The sequence below is a fragment of the Thermobia domestica genome, chromosome 6, assembly GCF_964235325.1.
Source record: "Thermobia domestica chromosome 6, izTheDome1.hap1.1, whole genome shotgun sequence".
Taxonomy (NCBI): domain Eukaryota; kingdom Metazoa; phylum Arthropoda; class Insecta; order Zygentoma; family Lepismatidae; genus Thermobia; species Thermobia domestica.
Window position 1 is genome coordinate 151,149,602 of NC_137459.1, and position 21,394 is coordinate 151,170,995.

The 21,394-nt window shown below is 35.6% G+C and overlaps 2 protein-coding genes across 6 annotated transcripts in view; one reads left to right on the top strand and one right to left on the bottom strand.

Annotated features, from left to right (window-relative positions):
- LOC145688266 (netrin receptor DCC-like) overlaps positions 1-14,582 on the top strand; it is a 145,016-nt gene extending 130,434 nt beyond the window's left edge. For all 3 annotated transcript variants that reach the window (XM_081762249.1, XM_081762250.1, XM_081762251.1), the window contains 2 exons: positions 5,475-5,635; positions 11,837-14,582. In XM_081762249.1, the coding sequence (XP_081618375.1) occupies positions 5,475-5,635; positions 11,837-12,615 (940 nt within the window). In that variant the 3' untranslated portion in view covers positions 12,616-14,582. The remainder of the gene's footprint in view (positions 1-5,474; positions 5,636-11,836) is intronic.
- Positions 14,583-14,982: 400 nt separating this feature from the next.
- The window catches only part of LOC145688267 (trehalase-like), a 57,317-nt gene continuing 50,905 nt past the window's right edge, over positions 14,983-21,394 (bottom strand). For 2 of the 3 annotated variants that reach the window (XM_081762252.1, XM_081762254.1), the window contains exon 7: positions 14,983-19,567. The gene's annotated coding sequence lies outside the window, so the exon portion shown is untranslated. The remainder of the gene's footprint in view (positions 19,568-21,394) is intronic. The other variant, XM_081762253.1, reaches the window with a different exon arrangement.

Consider the following 21,394-nt stretch of genomic DNA (forward strand, 5'->3'; position numbering starts at 1 on the left):
TTTGTAGAAGATATTTTAAATGATCTTATCTTTAGGCAGAACGGGAATTCCCGTTCTACCTAATCTTTCGAGACGAGGAATTCTGTCCAGGGAGGGATTTCTTCAAGAGAATCTTTCTTTAGTAATTGTAACAGATTCTGTAAGAATAACTATTTCTTTAAGTTTTATCATAAATTTAGATGTTATTCTACTTGTTCTTCTAAGAAAAATGACTAGATACTGTTCTATTATTAACAATGTTATTCACATCTATATCAGTAAAAATGAATGTGATTAAAAAAAAAAAAAAGCTACCTGCATGGAAATAGAAAATTGATTGACTCAGTTGCAAGAAAGCCGTTTGACATTGTAGCTGAAGCGAAGATAAAACAAACTTACTTCGGTCTAGAATCAAGTCATTTCACAACAAAATTTTATTAACTTTTCCGATAGTTCACCTCCAACATGCTAAGCCTCGCAGTCAGGGGCGGCTTTAGAATTTTAATTTTGGGTAAGCCCGCTTCCTCGTGTATGAATACATATGCGTATTTAATTGATTAATGACAGTAGGAAATTACTTTTACAGTAGTGGTTGATGCTGTTTATTAAATAATTATTTACCATTAATATAAAAAGTGGAAAATATATTTACTGTTTATTGTATCTTTTAGTGTTTATATATTTTTCAAAACTTTTGGGTAGGCCCGTGCCTACCGCTAAAACCGCCACTGCTCGCAGTACGTAAAAGGTGCCACAATTCACAGCCTCAAGACATGTTTGGCCACATATTAAACCAACAATGCAAAAGGGTGCGTAAGACGGCTCTTATCCTCGATTGTCTGACCTTTTAATTTGATTGAAACTACAAAAAACATACATGTATTTCGATATTGATATTTTGTATTGCTGCTATTTACATTGACAATATAAATATGAAAATAGAAGTATATATGATACTATTGTATATAGTATAAAATTATGTATATAAGACACATCAGCTGATAAGGTGATGACAAAAAAGAAGTTGTGATTTAGAACACTAACATTCTTTCTTAAGAGTCGCCTTATGCATCCTCTTGCATTGTCTGCTTAATATATGGCCAAACATGTCTTGAGGATGTGAACAGTGGCACCGTTTACGTACTGCGACTCTTAGCATGTTAGAAATGAACTACTGAAAAAGTGAATAAAATCTTAATGCGAAATAATTTGATATTATACCAAATTAAGTTTATTTTATGTTTGTTTCAGTTACAATGTCAAACGGCCTTCTTGCAACTGAGTCAATCAATTTTCCATTTGCCCACAGGTATTTTTTTTTTTAAATTACATCCATCTTTATCAAAGTAGATGTGAATAACACTGCTGATAAAGAACTATATTGTAGTCATTTTTCCGAGAAGAACAAGAAGAATAACATCTAAAATTTATGATTAAACTTAAAGAGATAGTTATTCTACTTACAGCCTCTGTTAGAATTACCAAAGTGATTATTACGAATGCAGGACAAAATTCAAGAGGACAAACCCAAAGGAAAATTCAGATAAAACGGACTAAATTCAAGCGACAGGATCATAGGCGCAGATTAATAAAATACTGATTATTTTTTTCTTCAACTATTATGCATCTAAAATGTTATCTGAAATTCTTCACTTTACGGAAATAACATTTTTTTTAAAATGCTGAAAACCCAATAAAAGACACAAGATTGTTATAGTAAAAATATTATTTCACATTTTGATCTTTGCTTTAAAAAAAAAAAAAAAAGCCTCGATCAGTATTTCAGAATTAAAATAAATATTTATATATTACTGAAAATAAAAGACTGCCATATGCTACCACACAAGAAAGACTTTTTAAAAATCAAGTAGCATCACAGTTATTTTTTGTAATTAAAGTGAATGATCTTACTGTAATATGTTAAACGTATTTCAAATATACGAGTATTAAAGGTATAATAAATAGGAATACCCAGAACTTTTCATATTGGTATATGTGAAAGTAGTTAAAGCTAGTCTGTCCTTTTATTTAACATTTTTACGCATTTTACGAGTTCTCAGCATTTTAAAAGAAAGAAAAAGTTATTTCAGTTGAAAAAATACAGATAACATTTTAGAATATATGATAATTGAAGGGAAAAAATAGTCATATAGGGTGTGCATTGATACATCCAAATATATTCTTGTGATTTTGTCCTCGTCAGAATTTTCCTTGCATTTTGACCGCTTGGATTTGGTTCCCGCGCTCGTTACTACAGCTATTTTTATACATGAGTTCCTATCTGCATACAAACACGCTAGGAGTCAAGTTTTTCGGTGCTGCATTTCCCTTAAAATTTCCTCCTCGCAAGAATTCCCTGTCTCCAAAGATTAGGCAGAACGGGAATTCCCGTTCTGCCTACAGGTAAGATCATTTAAAATATTTTCTACAAAGTCCTGGAGGGCTTTAGGCAGAGCGAGAATGAATCTTTTTAATATTGCACCCCCCTAGTTCCGAAAATTTTAGGGGGGAGTAGATAAATCACTGCTTGCCAACATTGATTGATTTCATCAAATTCCAATATACATAAAAATATTTCGTAAGCTATTACACAAAAATTTGTTAATTAAGATTGCTATATAATTAAAACTGAAAACGATTCTCTTCGTAATCGTAGACAGTGTTAAAACAATTAACACTTCTCACTCACTTCTTTTCAATCTGATATTTATTTTTAAAATTTTTCAGTAACCAACAGGCTGAGGTGGTTCGAAAGCTAAGTATTGAGAAAAGTAAATCAAATGAGAGATTGGAGATAGTTACGTAACGCAAAACTTCAAAATATGTACTCACCAAGACTCCCCAAGATAAGCAGGATATGTGACTAGCGTAGAGAAACTCCTAATTCATAGTGTTAATAGGATAACTTCTACTTGAATAGTCTTTGGTTGGGCTAACAAAGCTGGAAGGATAATCTAAGACGATCTCTGAAGAAGGTAGATAATAATAATCTCGGAATGAATTGGATCAGCGAAGAACAGGATCTACTGAGCAATTAACTTCTGATTCTACACAGTTAAATCTGCAAGTTCTTTAAGACACTCAGTTAGTTACCTATTGAATAATAATAATAATAATATGATTTATATGCTTTATTTCAACATTTGAGAGCAAATTCTTATATAAAACTTAATATACAGCGTGAGGCATCTAAAAGTAGCATCTGAAATACTGAAGAAACGAGAAATGCTAGCGATATACGATTTGTGGTAAACAGCAATATCAAATGTGTCTCGTTGAAAGGAGGTATGGTGTGGTAGGAAAAATATCACCATATAGGGCATCAGGAATGAAGTAAAATTTTTTGTAATGAAACGATAGACAAAAATATAAATAACATGAAAGGGCTCCCATGAAGAAACACAACGCCGACCCACTTAACTGCCAGCATGGCGTTCAAGAGGAAAGAAGAAAACATGAAACATTATCAGCATCATTTATTTGACAATGTATAGAACGTAATGACAATGAACATGATAGCATATCGAAGAACCATAGAAACTGCGTGTGCGCCTCGATGCCTGTATCGCAACGGACGGGCCCGACTTTGAACATACACTTTGACAGACTAGGTTTACGCTCATTGCACATGTCAATGATCGTTCCACAGAATGTAGCACCGCATGTGGAATGGCCCTACAGGGTGCAGTAATGCGTTATTGCATATCATCTCGCGTTATTGGCACATCCCGGTAGACAATACTCTTTAGTTTCCCCTAGAGAAAAAAAAGTCTAATGGTGACAAATCTGGAGAACGAGCCAGCCATTTGACTGGTCCTCTCCGCCCTATCTACCGAGAGGAAAACGTATTATTCAAACATGCTATAGTGCGTCGTTCACTATGAACTGGGCACCCGTCAAGTTCATAACTCTTTCCCTCCTTGTTTGAAGCGGTTTGTGACCTAATAGTTCATTTTCAAGGAAGTGTATGTATCGGTCAGCATTCAGTCTCTTATGTATGAAAAAAGGCTCAAGATGATGTTCACCCACTATTTCACAATAGACGTTAACATTTCATGGGTGCTGGCGTTCCACTTGGCGAACCCAATGTGAATTTGTTACAGCCTAATAGTGCATGTTACTAATTTTTTCCATGATTGGTAAAGTTTGCCTCGTCGGTGAATAGGATACGCGACAGATCCTGAGTTGTTGTGTCGTAACACCCATGTGCAACACAGAAGGTTCAGAAAATTATTCTCATGTAGTTCCTGATGGATGGAAACATATGGTTGAAAGTATGTGTACGAAGAATGCGTAATACACTTCACTGACTCATACCACTGGGGTCACGGTGGCTCAGTGGTAGAGCGCTTACCTCTGATGCGTGGGGCCTCTGGTTGGATCTCCGTGCAAATAAGTTTGTGGTGGACAACATCGTGTCCGTAGAATTTCTCGGGTACTCCCGTTTCCTCCCACTTTCTCATTTCATCAACTCTTCCATAATCATTTTGTGGTGGACAAACACCGTGCTCGTGGGTTTTCTCGGGGTTCTCCCGTTTCCTCCCACTTTCTTCATTCCACCATTTCACTCATCTCTCATCATCACCGTCTCCTTTAGCCTAACCGGCATAATCGTGGGACGTAAAACTTAAAGATTTCATTTCATTTTTCTTCCATAATCATTCACTTGCTTTAATCATCGTCTCCCTTGGCCAAAAGGGCATAATCATGGGACGTTAAACTGAAAGATTTTGCCTCATACCACTGTCACCGGTAATATCACGGGAGTTAATGTGTGGATTCACATCAACAGCGGCTAGATCATTTGTTGCACCCACCTTACCTGTAATTGGCTTGCTCCGTACACGTTATCGCGGTGTTCAACTTCTGGTGTCCCTTAATTTCACAAAGAGCTTACCAAAAAGACGTCGCGATGGCTGCTGTCTGTCCGGAAGCATTTTTTCTGCATTCTCCATAGATCAGGATCATGTCCGCTTTTTCTGCGTTTGTAAGCATCATCTTCACTCTTACCACTATGACTACCTGCTATGAATTAGCACGATCTCGTGACTCGCAAGTGCAACTTGCTCCGTGTCAAGAACTGCTCTGTCAGACACCTCAGACGGTATACGTACCGGAGTACTAGCGGCCAAGTGCGTCACTTGTCTTTCTGTTTATAACCATTCCCATGATCATATCTCCGTTACTATATGCAGTAGAAGCACGAGACAAACGGCGTTGTACTTCTCCACCTGTGCTCTATCGTGTTTTTGTCTATCTTTCCATGACAAAAAATTCACTTCGTTCCTGATGCCCTACTTCTCGATATTTTTCCTATCACATCATACCTCCGTTTGACGAGTGACATCTGATATTGCTGTTTACTGCAAACCGTATATCGCTAGCGTTTCTAGTTTCTTCGGTACGTCAGGAGGTCCTTTTAGATGCCTCACGATATATCAATTTGCCAAATTTCAAACAGTATTATTTATTTGTATGCATTTTTTTTTTTCAAGGTATACCGTACAACTAAATGACACAACCGGCATCTGTACAATCAATTTTCGATTTCAAGATGTGGACCTTGGAAAATGGAGATGTCTCTTTACAGTAGCTACAAAGACAGGGGAAGTTGAAATTGAAGGTGCAACTTTAGTGACGCTGGCAGATGATCCAGGTAAATTTCAATTTTATTTTGAATGATCATATATTAATCATAATTTAAAGTGTGTAACAACATTCGAGCAGAAGAGAGAATAGTTACCGAAACGACTCATACTAGAATCGAGAAACATGTGGCCGCGACATGTTCAGTCGGCTGAGATTCGACTTCATTTTCATGACGCAAGTCCTTGCCAATACGCTCATTTAATTACACAGTTTGTAAGCATAATGATAAAGAAGTGGGATACAAATTTCATAAAACCAGGAAAAAAAAACAAAAAAACTTGGGAACAATTAGGCAACGAAATCAAAATTTATGATTATATAAATTCTTGGAAATCTATAATATACAAGTTATTTTTTTTTTTTTTTTTTTTATTTATTGAAGAGCATCTACGTGACAAAAACAGGATTTGAGATTATTTTACAGAACGACATCACAAAAGCATCACAGTCAGGATTGTAATGTGTTATGGTTATCGACACTGAGCCTAAATACAGTCATACGTTGCTCTATTTTCTTTCGATAACGATTCCTCAGGAAATCATGGAAATCAATCACAATCTTTTTTCCTTGTAGAATGATCTTGTCTTGCTCCTGAATCAATACAGCTTATTTCACTCGTTCTGTTGTCACAGGTGACTAAGTACCAATAGCCTTGCATCCCGCCCTTATAGTCTAGATGAAGCATGGCATGACAGTTAAGTATCCCATCAATGTTCTGATAATCCCAGTCTTTGATAACCAAATAATACTGAAAAGGTTGACCGTATGTAAAGTATGAAGGTTGACTGAGGTTGTCACATATTAACCCAGCAGCCAACAACCGAGTCCCTAGTGAATGTGTCAATAGCAATTCGTGCAAATAGAAAGACGTCAAGACGTCGATGTGCCCACGAGGATTTTGGAATTGAATCGATTGTTGTAGAATACAACCCTGTAATACTATCTTCATCTCTTCATTCACGAATTTAAACTCTCAGTCAAGTTGATATATCGGTACTGTAAATTGCAGTTGTGCGGACAGTTTTTTTTTTTTTTTTTTTTTTTTTTTTTGAGGTGATTTAAGTGGAGAGTTTGAATTACAAATACTCTCTCCTCCGTCAGTTGACGTAAAACTGCTGTCGTGATCGCTGTTATTGTGCTTAGAAAAAGAAGATTAACTTTCTCATACCTGAAGTCGGGAGACCGAACCGCTCAAGTCACAAACAGTATTTGTGAATGTGTCGTAGAATCTCTCGCAAAGGAACAATGGTTGGAGTAAGATATCATCAAGCCTTCGGACTAGTGACAAAATAACATATGATATTCCTAGAGGCAACTCTTTGTCACCGATATCAATGACAATTTTTGATAATGTCTTGCCTTGGGACGAAACATATCGTAACAGTGATCAGTATCTGTCGTCGAGACAAAGTTTTACAATTTTTGCTCTACGTTCTAGTTATTGGAGGGACCGCTATTGAGTTATTAGGGAGTCGAGGCTCAGTGTAGTTCGGGAAGCCAACCTGGGTCAGATGACATGCCCATTCTTGTTTAAACTTGGGCTGAAATGCCATCGGAACTGTCACCAATCAGCTTAGCGACCTCGAAACATATGAATTCGACACTAATGCAGTTATTTTGGGGTGGTTGTTTTCCACACGTTCTCATTCCCATGCTGATGGGGGCTGAACTTCAGCTTAAACGGGATCGAGAATGTCGCTAGTCATCTTAGCGACCCCGAAAAACATGGATTCGATTATAAAGTCACCCCTACTATCTCAGTAGAGGTGCTAGAATTGTCTTGCCCTCACAGTACGGAATCGGAGTATTCATCTCAGAGACGCGAGAACTCTGGATTCAACACTACTTTCTTTTTATTATTATTATTATTATTATTATTATTATTATTATTATTATTATTATTATTATTATTATTATTATTGTTTTACATGACATCCCTTTCACACACCCCTCCAGGTGGTAGGAGTGTCTCACTCCTAGGGTACTTGTTTCCAGATTGTAAGTCATATGTGTACAGGGACATACATTTAAATAAAAGATTAAATCCACTGACTGACTCATTGATTCACACATCAACAATGTGGAAATGTTTCCCTTAAATCTTAGGCTGTAGATGAGGTTTTGGTAAATACATATCTTAAGAGGGGATGGGGCGGGTGTTGAATGATTTTTGCAGTTTCTCAGATCTCCGGAACTAGTAGACGTACAAATTTCAAATTCTGTTTAAATGTTTTTATTGTCCCAGGCTGGAAATAAGACGATGTTTTGAGAATTGCATATCCTTAGGAGGAACGGGGAGCTTAACTTTTGTTTTTTGGCATGTCTGTTACTCACTTGCATTCAATACCTTAGACGAAGAGACATGGAACGCTGAGAGAGGAAGAGGCATATATATATGTATATTGTCCGCGGTAACACGCGGGGATATACACTAGTATATATATATAGTTTTTGCCATTTATTAACCCTTCCCTTAAGTTATACTGAATAGCGTCCTTTCAGACCTGGAACTTCTTAGTCTCCATCTGTGCACTAAATTTCAGTTCGGATGAGTAATTTTGCTGCAGTGGAGTGGAATTGTTACATTTTTCATTCCATGGGAAGATTCTCCTCACAGTCCAATCAATTGTATTCTGACGAAAACCCATTTAAGAACACGCCGTATACATAAATTATCAGCATGTTGGTGTTAGGTTGAAAGTCAGGGCAGAGGGATCTCGGTGTGTGTAGGGAGTATCCTGCAAGTTGTTTGAAGATCGTATTACAACACAACGAATGTAGTTATGTGTAGATCAGAGACTGTGTCGACAAAGATAACGAATGTCTATTGTACAATTAAGCGAGTGTGAGCACAACGACATAATGAGGGTCGAAAAGGCCGGCTGATCGTCCCAGAGAATTGGCACTCGTATATGTCATGGCATTTCAGTAGCCCATTGGTGGTGTACATGATGGGAGGCAGAAGGTTCCTACAGCAGACCTATCCCAAGTGCTCTCACAATTTAACTGAGGAGCGCCTGAACATAATAACTTTCAGCCACTCGAAGTAACAGGACGGCGATCTCAAGTACAATGTCGCAGTCATGTGCCCCTCCATATGAGCGCACAATATTAAACGATTGTTGGCGGCACGTCTACTTTATCGCGTTCTCCTTGCATGACCGTTCCGACAATTGCTCATAGTCAAAAACGTCTTCGGTGGCGTTGAGTGAGACTAAAGTAAAGAGAGTATCAGAGGACAGAAGTATTTAACGATTAGATGTGTCTCTGTCTCGGACATACTGACGGCCGTGTACGTGATAGTAGAGTACAGGTGAGCGGAAAATCCATCCTGCTCGCACTTGTCATACAAGTTCCGCACCTGATGTGGGGCAGGAGGAACAAGATACAATTCTACTCGCCTCTGGTCTTCATCCAGGAGATTATGATTACTATTTATTCCACCCAAGCTGACAGGCAATTAAATCAATCATCTTACTCTTCCCCCTCTTTGCAACTGTAAAATGGGGAAAGGAAGTCGCTGACCTTGTCAGAGAGGGAGACTTTTTGAAAGGTGCAGTATCGTATTAAAATCTAAATTTCTACCCTAATTCGCTTGCACTATAGGCTAGTTATTATTGAGAGTTCGCGCGTGATATATAAATACAGGGTTTGTCCAAGAAATAATGAGACTAGCCGCCGCGCAGCGCTCCAGTCGCTACCAGAGCGCTCCCAATGGGTGGTATCAGTGGTGGGAGTCTTACCTAAGCATCGCACCACGCGGAAGTAGCTTCTGAGAAGTGAGGGAATGAGGATCGATCGTTGCGCAAAATGTAGTTTTTCATTTTGGTCACGGGATAAAATGCGAAAAATGGAGCGGATGACAAAGCAGCGATACGCCATCAAATTCTGCGTTATCTTGGGCAAAATTGCTTCAGAGACTCTCGCCTTGACTGATCAGGCCTACGGAGACAATTCCATGCCGAAAATCCAGGTTTTTCGCTGGCATAAAGACTTCAAAGACGGACGGGAGACAGTTGAAGACAAAGATCGATCTGGACGCCCTTCGACGAGTTCTTCGGATGAAAACGTGTCAAAGGTGAAAGAACTCTTGGACTCTGACCATCAGTTGGGTCTGCGATTAATACTTAACATGTGCAAGTCAACGGTACACAACGTTGTAACCTACAATTTGAACATGAGAAGTTTGTACAAAATTGGTGCCAAAAGTGTTGAGTGATGAACAAAAACAACGACGAATTTGTGTGTGTCGTGAAATGGTGGAGGTTGTGAAAGGTAAAGCAGACTTTTTCCTGTTATCCAAAGTGAAAATGCCCTGAAAGGTCGTCGTTTTGATGACATTGCCGCCATCCAGAAGGCCGTAACCAAATCCTTAAAAGGCATTTCGGAAGCTGACTTCCAGGGAGCGTATGAATTCTGGAAATCGCGCTGGCAGCAGTGAATCGACGACCAAGGGGACTATTTTGAGAATTTTGAGAAGTTGTTAGAATCGAATGAATAAATTCCTGTTTACAGACTCACTGATAAATCTTGTTACAGGGATTGACCAAGAAGTAATGAGACTGTTTGATGAATGTAAAATCATGGGGTTTTAAAGGGCTGGTGCCACGATCGCACAAACGGCTGTGCCAGTAGTGAACAAGTATGAAGATTAGTCCCAACGGTGCAAGCAACAAGCGGTTGATACAATTGCATAGGACGGTTGATTATTGGGCTTAGCATTACATTTAGTGACTGGTACGAGCTCATATGTGCAGCACAGTGGAACGGGTTATCACCAAATATAGCCATGGTCCATTCGAAAACGTATCTTGAGCTCCTTCGTAGCTATGTGCGAGTGTACGCACTTTTGGCGTGGGAGAACCTGGTTTGATTCCCAGCAGGAGCTCATGTGGTTCGGATCTTACGTTAAGCTGTACGTCGACATCTCATATAACCTCGCTGCTTAACGGGACGCTAACCTCAATTCCAATCCAATCCTCAAAAACACATCTTCTGTGAACATGCGCCGTACACTCACACGTATGGACTATTTCAGTGAAAGCCTCCGGCGTCACCAGATCCACACTGAATGATTCGCTTGGTACAAAGAAAATGAGAATTTAAAAACAGAAGACTCGAAGGTCTGCTTACGTGATGAGTCAGGATTTTCGCTCCATTCCATGGATCGGTGTTTGCGTATTTGGTGAAAACCTCATGAGATGCTAAAGCCCTCTTGAAATAGATGGTGTCAACATTACAAGCCGGTGAAGGCGGGTATGGTGCGTCAAGAACTAGGTACTCTCGTAGTTGTAGATGAAACATGATTGGTGACCGGTATCGCAGTCTCCTAACAAATTAGGTGCATCCCACTACGTTTCTCTGTTTCCCGTGGCGATAATTTTGAAGATGGCAATGCACCAGGCATAGTGTACGTTTAGTGCACAAATGATTCGAGAACACAGTGAAAACATCTAGATCTTACATAGCCACTAATCTCCCCGATTTTAAATTCAATCAGGACCTGTGGGACCTCAGGAGATAGCAGATCCAGTATCTCGAAACACCCCTCACCTCCACCTCGACACTGAAGGCCGCAGCTTGACATTTGATGTTTCATAACATCTCCCTGCTGAATGGAAGGCGAAAGAAGGATCCATACACTATTAGTTAGGTGATCATAACTTAGTGATAGGTCAATGTGGATACAAACACGTTCAATGATTTCCAAAAATAAAATAAATAAATAGTGCCAAAGCGAACATGTTTGTGGTTATTCCATTAGATGGAAACGTTGATAATGTTTTAGAACACTTCTACATGCTACTGCTTATTGTACGTGCGAAACGAAATCTTTGAGTTCTACGTCCCACGCTTATGCCATGTAAGCTAAAGGAGACGGTGATGATGAGAAATCAATGAAATTGTGGAATGAAGAAAGTGGGAGGAAACGGGAAAACCCCGAGGAAACTCACGCACACGGTATTTGTCCACCACAAAGTTCACTTGGGGCAAGCTCTAGTCAAACGAAATCATCTTATTCGCAACTCTTAATATCCATTTCCCGAAGTTGGATACCTGAAGTTCCTAATAGGATTTTAGGTAACAGTTCACGGAATAATAATTTCTGTAAGATAAGAGTATATATTTCCTAATCTGTTGAACTTTTGATAATTACTGACTTGTGAATGCCAATCGTGTAAGAAAGCCTTCTTTTATTTTTTTCAGAAAAACCACACGTCCACATGGGATGGATTTTGATAGCTCTATTTGCATTGGTGTTACTTTTGACCGTGATGCTTGTTTTAGTATGTGTGTGCAAAAGGAAACAAAAGCCAGTAACTGTGGGAGAGGCATTGGAATCGGCGCTTCGCGACAGAGATCCTAAGTTGGATATTGGGAGCGATAAGAAAAATCGATACACCGATTCACCGTCCAAGATAAAATTTCACTTTCAAGACGAAAGCAATGGACACAAACTACCAGGAGACCATATTTATGAAAGTTTAGGGCGATCGTGTTCACTCTCAAATATTGATGACATGGCTTTAAGAAATAAACTCCTAGTAACAAAGGAAAATGTTTCACCAGCGTTGCAAACTCCTGCCATTAAATCCGATCTGAATTGCAAAGAGGACTCGCTACCACCTAAATCTCGAAAAAGTTCCAAACTGCCAGCACCGCCAGCACCACAAGATGAAGGCTACATCGCTCCGAAAACGACTAAACTTGATCCAGACGAGAAGCCAGAAAATACTCCTAGCAAAGAAGTAAATCCTTCAAAAATCCATAAAGTAACAGATGAGAAAAACTCGGAAGAGCTCAATAATAGCAAAGAGGCTACAACCCCTGCTAGAGACGACCAGAAATCTGTAACTTCAGAAAGTGACAACACCTCGATAAAATCTGAAAACACTGGTAGCTTGTCAGAAGAGAAAAAGAATGACTGCCAAGAAGATGGGTACATAGAACCAAAAACGCCAAAAAACATCTACGAAAATCTGTGATCAACGACTAATGTTGCAGGAAATCAAAAAGAAAACAACGGTCATACTATAACGTTGGACGCTTTGTGTGTAAGCTTTTCAGGGAGTGTGCGTTTTAAGTGGCGAAATAATAAGCATCTCTATGTAAACTTATACACTACACAGGAAGAACGGACGTATTCAGAATTTTGTGAACTACATTTATGTAACACAGAGATTTTTGTGCAATATTATATAACGGAAGAAGTTACCAAGGTTACTGATTGTGTTCATTTATTCTACAACATATAAAGTGTTATTTTTGTACTACAATAAGACGGAATAATTTTAACTGTAATTTAACATACCGATTATATACTGTGAAGATGTTAGATTAACATGTTATTCTTTCTGGAGCTTGTAATTTATTGCGCTGCAAGCCAAATTGAAGAACACTGTGCCACTTACAAGTATTATTACGTGACTTTAGTACTAGCAAAATCTAGTCAAAAAACAAAAAATCTAAAACAATTTCATATCGAGTGATTGAATAAATGAAGTTAGCTTGCACAATTCCTATTCGTGTGTATTAGTGTTTCTTTAGAAGTAACTGAAGAAACAGGTAAATGTGGCTGTCTTACCGTTATATAAAACAAGGTAATAAACTCAATTTCGATGCAAAATTTCGCCAACAAATCTCCAAGTTTTTTTTATCTTATGTGTTGTATATACGAACAAGTTAATTATATTTTCAACATCATACAGTAATGGTATCCTAATAGAATCCAAAGACAGTCTAGATCATCATCTTGTTAAAGAAAGCTCCAGAAACTTAGGTATGATGATTAAAAAAAAAAAGTACTTTGGTATAGCTAGATGATACTTTAAATGTAATTGAAATATACATGAATACCATTTCAACAGACAATAAAGTTCAAATACAAAATTATCATCGTGTGTTAATTTCTCTCTTGAATAGTTATTAATTTATTTACCTTTGCCAGCCGTCATGCGCTAGATAATTCTACCCTGAACCTATAAGGCATGTTTTTTTTATTATTATTTTTAAGAGTTATTATCGATTGAAACCTTGCCCAAATTTCAATCAAAAAAATAAATAAATAAATAAATAAATAAATAAATAAATAAAATAAAAAAAATGAAATCTGAGTTTTACGTCCCTCGGTTATGCCGGTTAGGCTAAAGGAGACGGTGATGATGAGTAATGAATGAAATGGTGGAATGAATAAAGTGGGAGGAAACGGGAGAACCCCGAGAAAACCCACGCACACGGTGTTTGTCCACCACAAAGTTCACTTGGCGGGGGCTGGGATCGAACCCGGGACCCCAAGCACCAGAGGTGAACGCTCTGCCACTGAGCCACCGCGGCCCTAAATTTCAATCAATTATAGAGCTTAAAGAACTACTGCGTCTTGCTAAATAATGGACATTTACATTAGTGCTTCCGATAATATGAAGATCCATCGAATTATGAATAATATTCAATCTTAGTGCTATTGAATAATAATAATAATAGGCCTTACCAAGTTACCTATGATCTCAGAGTGACCAACTGTTATTTGGCCATTTCTATCTGCAGAGTGCTTGCCAAAATTTGCTGTTTGTGATGCAAAAAGAGCTTGCAAAAGCTTAAAATACAGTGACTGACGCTTCAGATAGCAAATTTTAAACTCCTTTTTGCATAGTCATTGACGAAAGTAATTAGAATATTGCATACGTAGACTGTACTGAGTAATTATGTGGATTAACGCAAACGTATTTCAACAAACGTTTCAACGAATTAATTTGAGGAGAAATAAGTTTTTTCCATTCTTTCTTTAATTTCGCGCTTTTTTTTTTTCCATTTACTGGGGTTCAGCTGTTACATCATTAGACAAGATTTAAATAATTTATAAAATACACTAATCAGAAATCCATAATTTATTGGGTCACCCGATATGTACCCAGGTTAAGGCTAATTCAAACACAAACAGAAATCAAAATATGTAATTCTTCTCAACATATATTCGTCGGTTGCAGAAGGAATAAAAATAATAACTACTACTGTAACTTAATGAATGCATTTTTCTTTGTCAAGTCATATGAATTATAATTTTTATTAACCAAATTCTTTCTCAATGGTCCTTAAGAGTAGGCTGACACGGCATCCCTTGCTCAGACATAACTTTTCCATCTCTCCGTCCGGAAATCCGGAGAAAGAGATTTCATCTCACACAATATTGTAATAGGGTAAAACTTATAGTAAACAAGAACTGTAAACATGAATGAAATAATGGTGACATAACGTAGGGAATTGAAATCTCCTACGGGAATTTTTGGTGACATCTTAGGACACTAGTTTTATTCTAAGTACCACACAAATTAAGTAGGGAAAAATTAACTAATACATATTGTGCATAAAAGTTTACTTCCAAACCTTTGTTATTACGAAACATACAAATGATTGATTATTCTAATACTAATATGAAAACTTTACATGTTTCCGTACATAGGCAATTTCTCTCACAATCGATTTTAATGAGAAATGAAACAGTGCAAACGGATAGTTAGTTCAAAAATACTTGGCTGAACAGCTGTTGAACCTAAGTAATCTCAATAACCATCATGAACCAAAAACGATAAGTGTAAAGTTATTGATACAGATTTTTTCTGCAATGGATGTCTTTCTTTCTTCAATAATACTTAAACTTTTTCGTGAAATATTGGCATTTCACAAAACTAATTTCACTTATCACAGAATGTAGCTATTGAATATTGAGATGTCTGCTACTGTTCCTCGTTCTCAAGATTTCTCACACATATCTGGGTAAAATATTAAGAAAAATAGTTTTACATTGTAAAATACACTAGCAGAATGGAGAACACGTTTCTCACTGCTCTTTAAATACTGCGACTCATTTTCCAGAAAATAAATAACTACACACTTTCATTTTTACTTTAAAAGTGAACAACAAAAAGAGTTCTGAAGACATGTTTAGTACTATTTAACATAATAAATAAAAAAAAACACATTTTGATTACAACAAAAATAATATATTTCGTTCCGTAATTGTATACTATTGCCTCTATTGCTATTTTGACAGTCACGCCACGTATCGGCTTAAAAAAAAAAGAATTTGCTTGAAATACTTGGCCTTTAGTCTGTTTCGTATTTACGTTAAAAACGAAAGAAATGGGAAAAGGTGAGTTGAATTACTGAACTTCTATATGAGTTGTGTATCAAATCCATCGTACATTTAAATTATGCAACTTTAAACATCGACCAATATGTTTGTTAGATATCTTCACTTCTCGAGAAGACTGAAATTGGCATCGAATATTTTGTTTTTGCTACTGCAAAATGTCCTAATGCTCGTGAAGAGATCAGATTTCATTTTGTAAATTCTGTACTACTCACAACTTTTAGGCCAGAGGCACTTGTGCTTCATTCCCACCTTGGTATTTAATCTTCTTAAAATACCGAACTAAGATTTCAAATTCACACAAAAAACTTCAGTATTTCCGTATTCACTAAAATCGCCGTAAAGTATGCAGGTACTTAAAATTTTTCTAGAAAATAGCTGCAGTTTCACATGGACATGGTTTTGTGACAATAATAAATTACTATTCGTATACAAATAAAGCTAAAACAAGTAGCAGATGTTGAACAGAGAACTCAACACACTACAAGGAACTATAATAAATAGTGAATCAAGATCAACAAATACTATAATAAGCTTTAGAAAATCACTAGATCTCAACTTAGGTTGTAGCGCATTATGACTATATGCACCAACACTACCTGAGATGGGAACACGCAAGATCAGGAACTTCTGTTTACTTATAATTACAGAAAATGTAACTGTCCTTGTTTCCGATATTGACTAACAAGGACTTTCAACTTGACATTTACATACAAAATGGAAAACAAAAATCCTACTTACTATAAAAGATAAATATGCAACGAACCATTTGATGCATTTATCAGTGTTGTTCGTATAATGTCGTAAAAGTTCTTTGATTCCTCTTCTCAAATGCACTTTCGATACTATTGTGAATAGCTCAGAAACTAAAAGCACCAAAACCTGCTCTGTTTCTATAAACCTCCTTTGTTTTACCGAATATTATATACGTTATACGTTTTGTTGTAAATAGCTATCAGAATCGCACTTTAATTGCGTTATTTTTACAACAGTATTAACCTCTAGTGCATTTAACAGAAGGAACAGATTTTTTTCCCAAATGAGCATTAAATGTTCTTCACAGCCCGATGTTGAGAAAGTAAATATTTGTCGGCATAAAGTATTATTCAAAATAAAATAGTTTTTGGCAGGAACAAAATTATTACTACTTAACAAAATACATGTTAACTAACACTACTATTACCACAATATTCTCTTAAGCTTACATAGGAACACTGTAACAGAGACAATGCAATTTTAAAACTAAACAAAAATACATTTCTAAGAAAAAATACAAGAGAACAAAAATATTTTCTGAATAATTCAGAAAATCTAGTTGACAGAAAAAAAACAACTTAAAAACTACATTTATTCTTTGACACTAATCTGCTGAGACACTGAAGACATCTTTCATGTCCAAGTATATGTGCCACATCCTCAAAAAAGGACTCAGATTTTCGCATCACTTTAACTAAACTTATTCTACGCGTTAACTCGGTAAAAACAAAAAGACTCAAAAAAGATGTAAAATCTTTTTATAAAAGTAACTCCAACATCATCACAGGCACTATCACTTCAGATAGGGATCTCACAACTTATTACTTTGAAGAGATAAGCAGTTCTGAAAAATATCAACAGGAATCACACAGAATCTCAATGTTATTGCGATTCAGCTTATACATTAATATTATTATAGTAGGTAGTACAATATATAATAAAAATAGCAAGGAAGCATGCAACCACACAGTAATTAGATTTAAAAAAAAAAAAAAAAATATCAGTACAACGTACACACCACGAATTAACCTATCAGGGGCACACAGAAAAGTAAAACAAAATAAAATAAATAAATATACAAATAAAAATAAGCGTCTGTGTATATAATATCACCCAAGATTCTACACACTATAATTACCGGCCAAGTAATTACATTGCTATGATTCGACTGTGGTGTTAGTCTTCGCCTGTAATAATTTCGTCACTAGTGCAATGACAAATGCTGTTCGTTACGTTACGCATGATCAGTAATTGTGTCCAACTCTCTCATTTAGAAACTAGTATCAAAATTAATTAAGAACATACTAACTAATGCACACACTAATTAAAAATTGTTTGCACGTGAACTTTATTTGTTATACTGCAGTGCTAGAATACTACATAATCAAATGAGAAAGAAATTCTATATGAGAAGCTTATAATAATTTTTCAAAATTCAGAGCACGAAACAGCAAATGCATTAGTGAAACACAATGACATACTTACATAAACAACCCTCGAATTTTTACTATAAAACTGATACACATTTGGTAAGACCTACATCAAAACCCGTGTTTATTGAAGGAAGCAAGAAGGATAAGGAACACATCTTCTTGACGAGGTTTCATATTATTTTTATGTATTTATATATACACCACAATTTTAAAAATGCTGCAAATAGCAACAAACGAAGTGTCTGTCTCAACTAATGCAGCGAACAAGGTAAAAATCCTATGTATTAGTGCCTTTCTACAAAAAATATTCCGTATACTGAATACGTGAAAGCACATTTACTAACGGGGAGGGAAGCAATTCTTTACACTAAAGAAACGAAAAAAAGAATAATAATAATAATAAATAAATAAATAAAATAAATTAAATTAAAAAAAAAAACACTCTCCAAGGAAACGCTTCTATTTCTATTACAAAAAAGTATTTCTTGAATGATCATCTAGAAAAGGTAATATTAATCTATGTAACATATTATAATGCTTCCTTATTTCCACATCAGTGTTATTTTTCTCTTTCTTTCCTTTTTTCTTCAATGATTCCACAATGAATACAGCAACTACAGAAGCTAATACTAAAGACTGTATTACGTACATAACTTATTATTTCATACTGCACAATATACGGTTTAGTTGGTGCTTACTTTTTTGAATTTTGTTCTTTTGCTATAGAGTTTTCAACATATCAATATAATACCTTATATACTAAGTGTGGAGCTTAAAAATATAATCTACAGACAAAGGCAATGTTATTATATTTAATATCACTGCTATTCCACAAAATTTTGACTTGAAAGGGAAAAATAAATTATATGAATATGCCAACCCAACATACTAGCTTCCTACTTGGAACAGGTTTCTTTATTGTAATCGATGAAGCAATTTTGATATTTATTCATATATCACTAATAAACAATTAAAACAAAAGCATTCCTCCCCAAAATTTTGATGAGCGAACTTACAAAAATTTAAAACGAAAAAAGAAAGAAACAAGCAAACAAAGCATCATACAAAACATAAGCATGCAGTACATGCTATCTGAAGTATAGACAATGAGCGAATAAAAAAGGACACTCTTTATGACACTAATTTTGAAAATATCTAACATAATTGTACATTTTAGCCTCTATATGAAAATAGACGCAATATTTAAATACCACTTCTAACTTCACATTATAAAACAATGAATAGATCAATAAAATTTAGAAGCTCTTGGCAGTTTAGAAAAGTATACTTAACCATGTTTACTTTTCTGAGAGCTCGTTTTTGTTACAACACAGCAACACACTATCAAAACCATTTAATACAATAAACTAATAATATTGGGTACAATTGTTTTTTTCTTGAATCACAGCCTACCAGGTATGATTAAATGGGTTACAATGCTAAAATCAACATTGAATATATCAATCGTGTAGGATTTCGTGTTTTCAATAACTTCGGTTCTGTACTGGCGGTTGGAACACTGCAAAACAGCGAGTTCTCAGTGAACAGATTACTGAGCTATCCTCTTCATTATATTAATGTTAGCCTATCGTCCATTTTAACCTGCAATAGAAGCAAGTAGTGGAAGAAACGTATATTGCCATTCTCTGAAACACTATCATGCAACACATAATGTTTTATCATTAATATTTTTATCATGAGTACAATTTTAAAAATTCTAAATGTTTCAACGCATGGGCAGGTTAACTGTCTACCGAAGAATTGTCACATGAAGCGAAAGAAGATAAAGCCCTTGTCTAGACTTCCGAGATAAAATTATAAATAATCGAAGATATACAAAGAAGCTTCCTTAGTGATAAAACTCAACTTTTTAGCAACGTTGAAACAAAATTTTGTGAATCGCTTTCCTTGGCTTTTTTTCATTTTATAGAAATAATTAATGAGTTTCATTAAACTAAATGAGCATTGAATTAATAAAAGATAATTACAAATTTCTGCAAATTTAAACTTTTGTTTTTTCAAACACAATGTAGGTATCTATTCCATCTCACAGCAGGTTAATAAATGTAGAGAGAGAACACACTACAGTGTTTGTGAACAGAGGTGGGAATTCGAACTTACGAGTAACTACTTCTAAACTAAGAGATTTACAATAGTTTTAGCAGTTGGGAAACTGATTAGGGCCCATAAATAAATTCTATAAACAATAGATCAACGATTGCTCATAACGTTCTCTCTAGTTTCGTAAATCAAACGTTTGAAAAGGAAATGGAATAACTAAATATGGAACCGACATAAACATATAGTAACTCCAAGTACATTTAGTTTATGGAAAAACATTTAGAATTTCATTTAACTTACGATATTCATTGTGCACTATAGGATTTAGATAAGAAATAAAACTTGTATGGAGTAATACTAAGTCCTCAAGTCTATCTATACTGAATTCGGGTCCAAAACTTTCTCTCCTTATTACACTAAAAGACGAATTTCTGACCACTTCGTCATCACTTGCATTTTTTAAATATTTTTTTTTTACAGGGTATCAATTCTATTAATTTTTCTGATTTAAAGCAAGCAACAAGAAAAAAAAAAAAAAAGTTGAAGTGCATCATGCAAGAGACTCGTTTATTCAAAAGCTTCTGCAGTAATTTCATTCCTAGATGTGTAAAGCCAATGACTACGAATACAGAAAGAAATGTATACATCGTGTAAAAGAAACAAAAATACATGCAACATGCTACGTAGAAATCATGTTTTAAAAAGCAGGATCGTATGCGACTTCGAAAAAGCAAAAACAAATCATTTATACTGGACAAATTATTATTATTATTATTATTTAAATAATAATCTTAAAACACTGTAAAACATCTTATTCATCCTTAGAATAAAGTTTTCCATTTACTACATACTATCACTAAATTTTCTATTGTTATATTTAATATTTGAAAATTATACTTTTATTTAAGCAATTTCATGTCAAAATTCTGCAAATATACTCCTTATTACAACATCTAACATTATGAATGATAGCAAGAACGTTAAACACGAGGTTAAATCAAGAAACTTACATAATGAGAAACTCTACTGGCACGATGGCTTCTACGGAATGAGCGTTACGTGGACTGAGAAACAGATGGGAGAATAATATACAAAATCTGAAGGAATGACTCAGTGAATAACTGAGAGGACCAGACTGACAAAGTATAGAATCCATTAGAAGGTTCTTCATTTCTGCGTTTTCCTTGAGTCATTGAGTTAATATTGAGAAATAAATATGAGAACCAACAGCTATACAAACTACAGAAAAAAAAAACAACAGTAAACTGTTTTTTTCTTTTCTCTTTCCCTAAGGTATATTTAACCGTAAATAATAACATGAAATTATCCTGCTGCTTTTGCTAAAAAAATAATTATAAGCCATGTGAA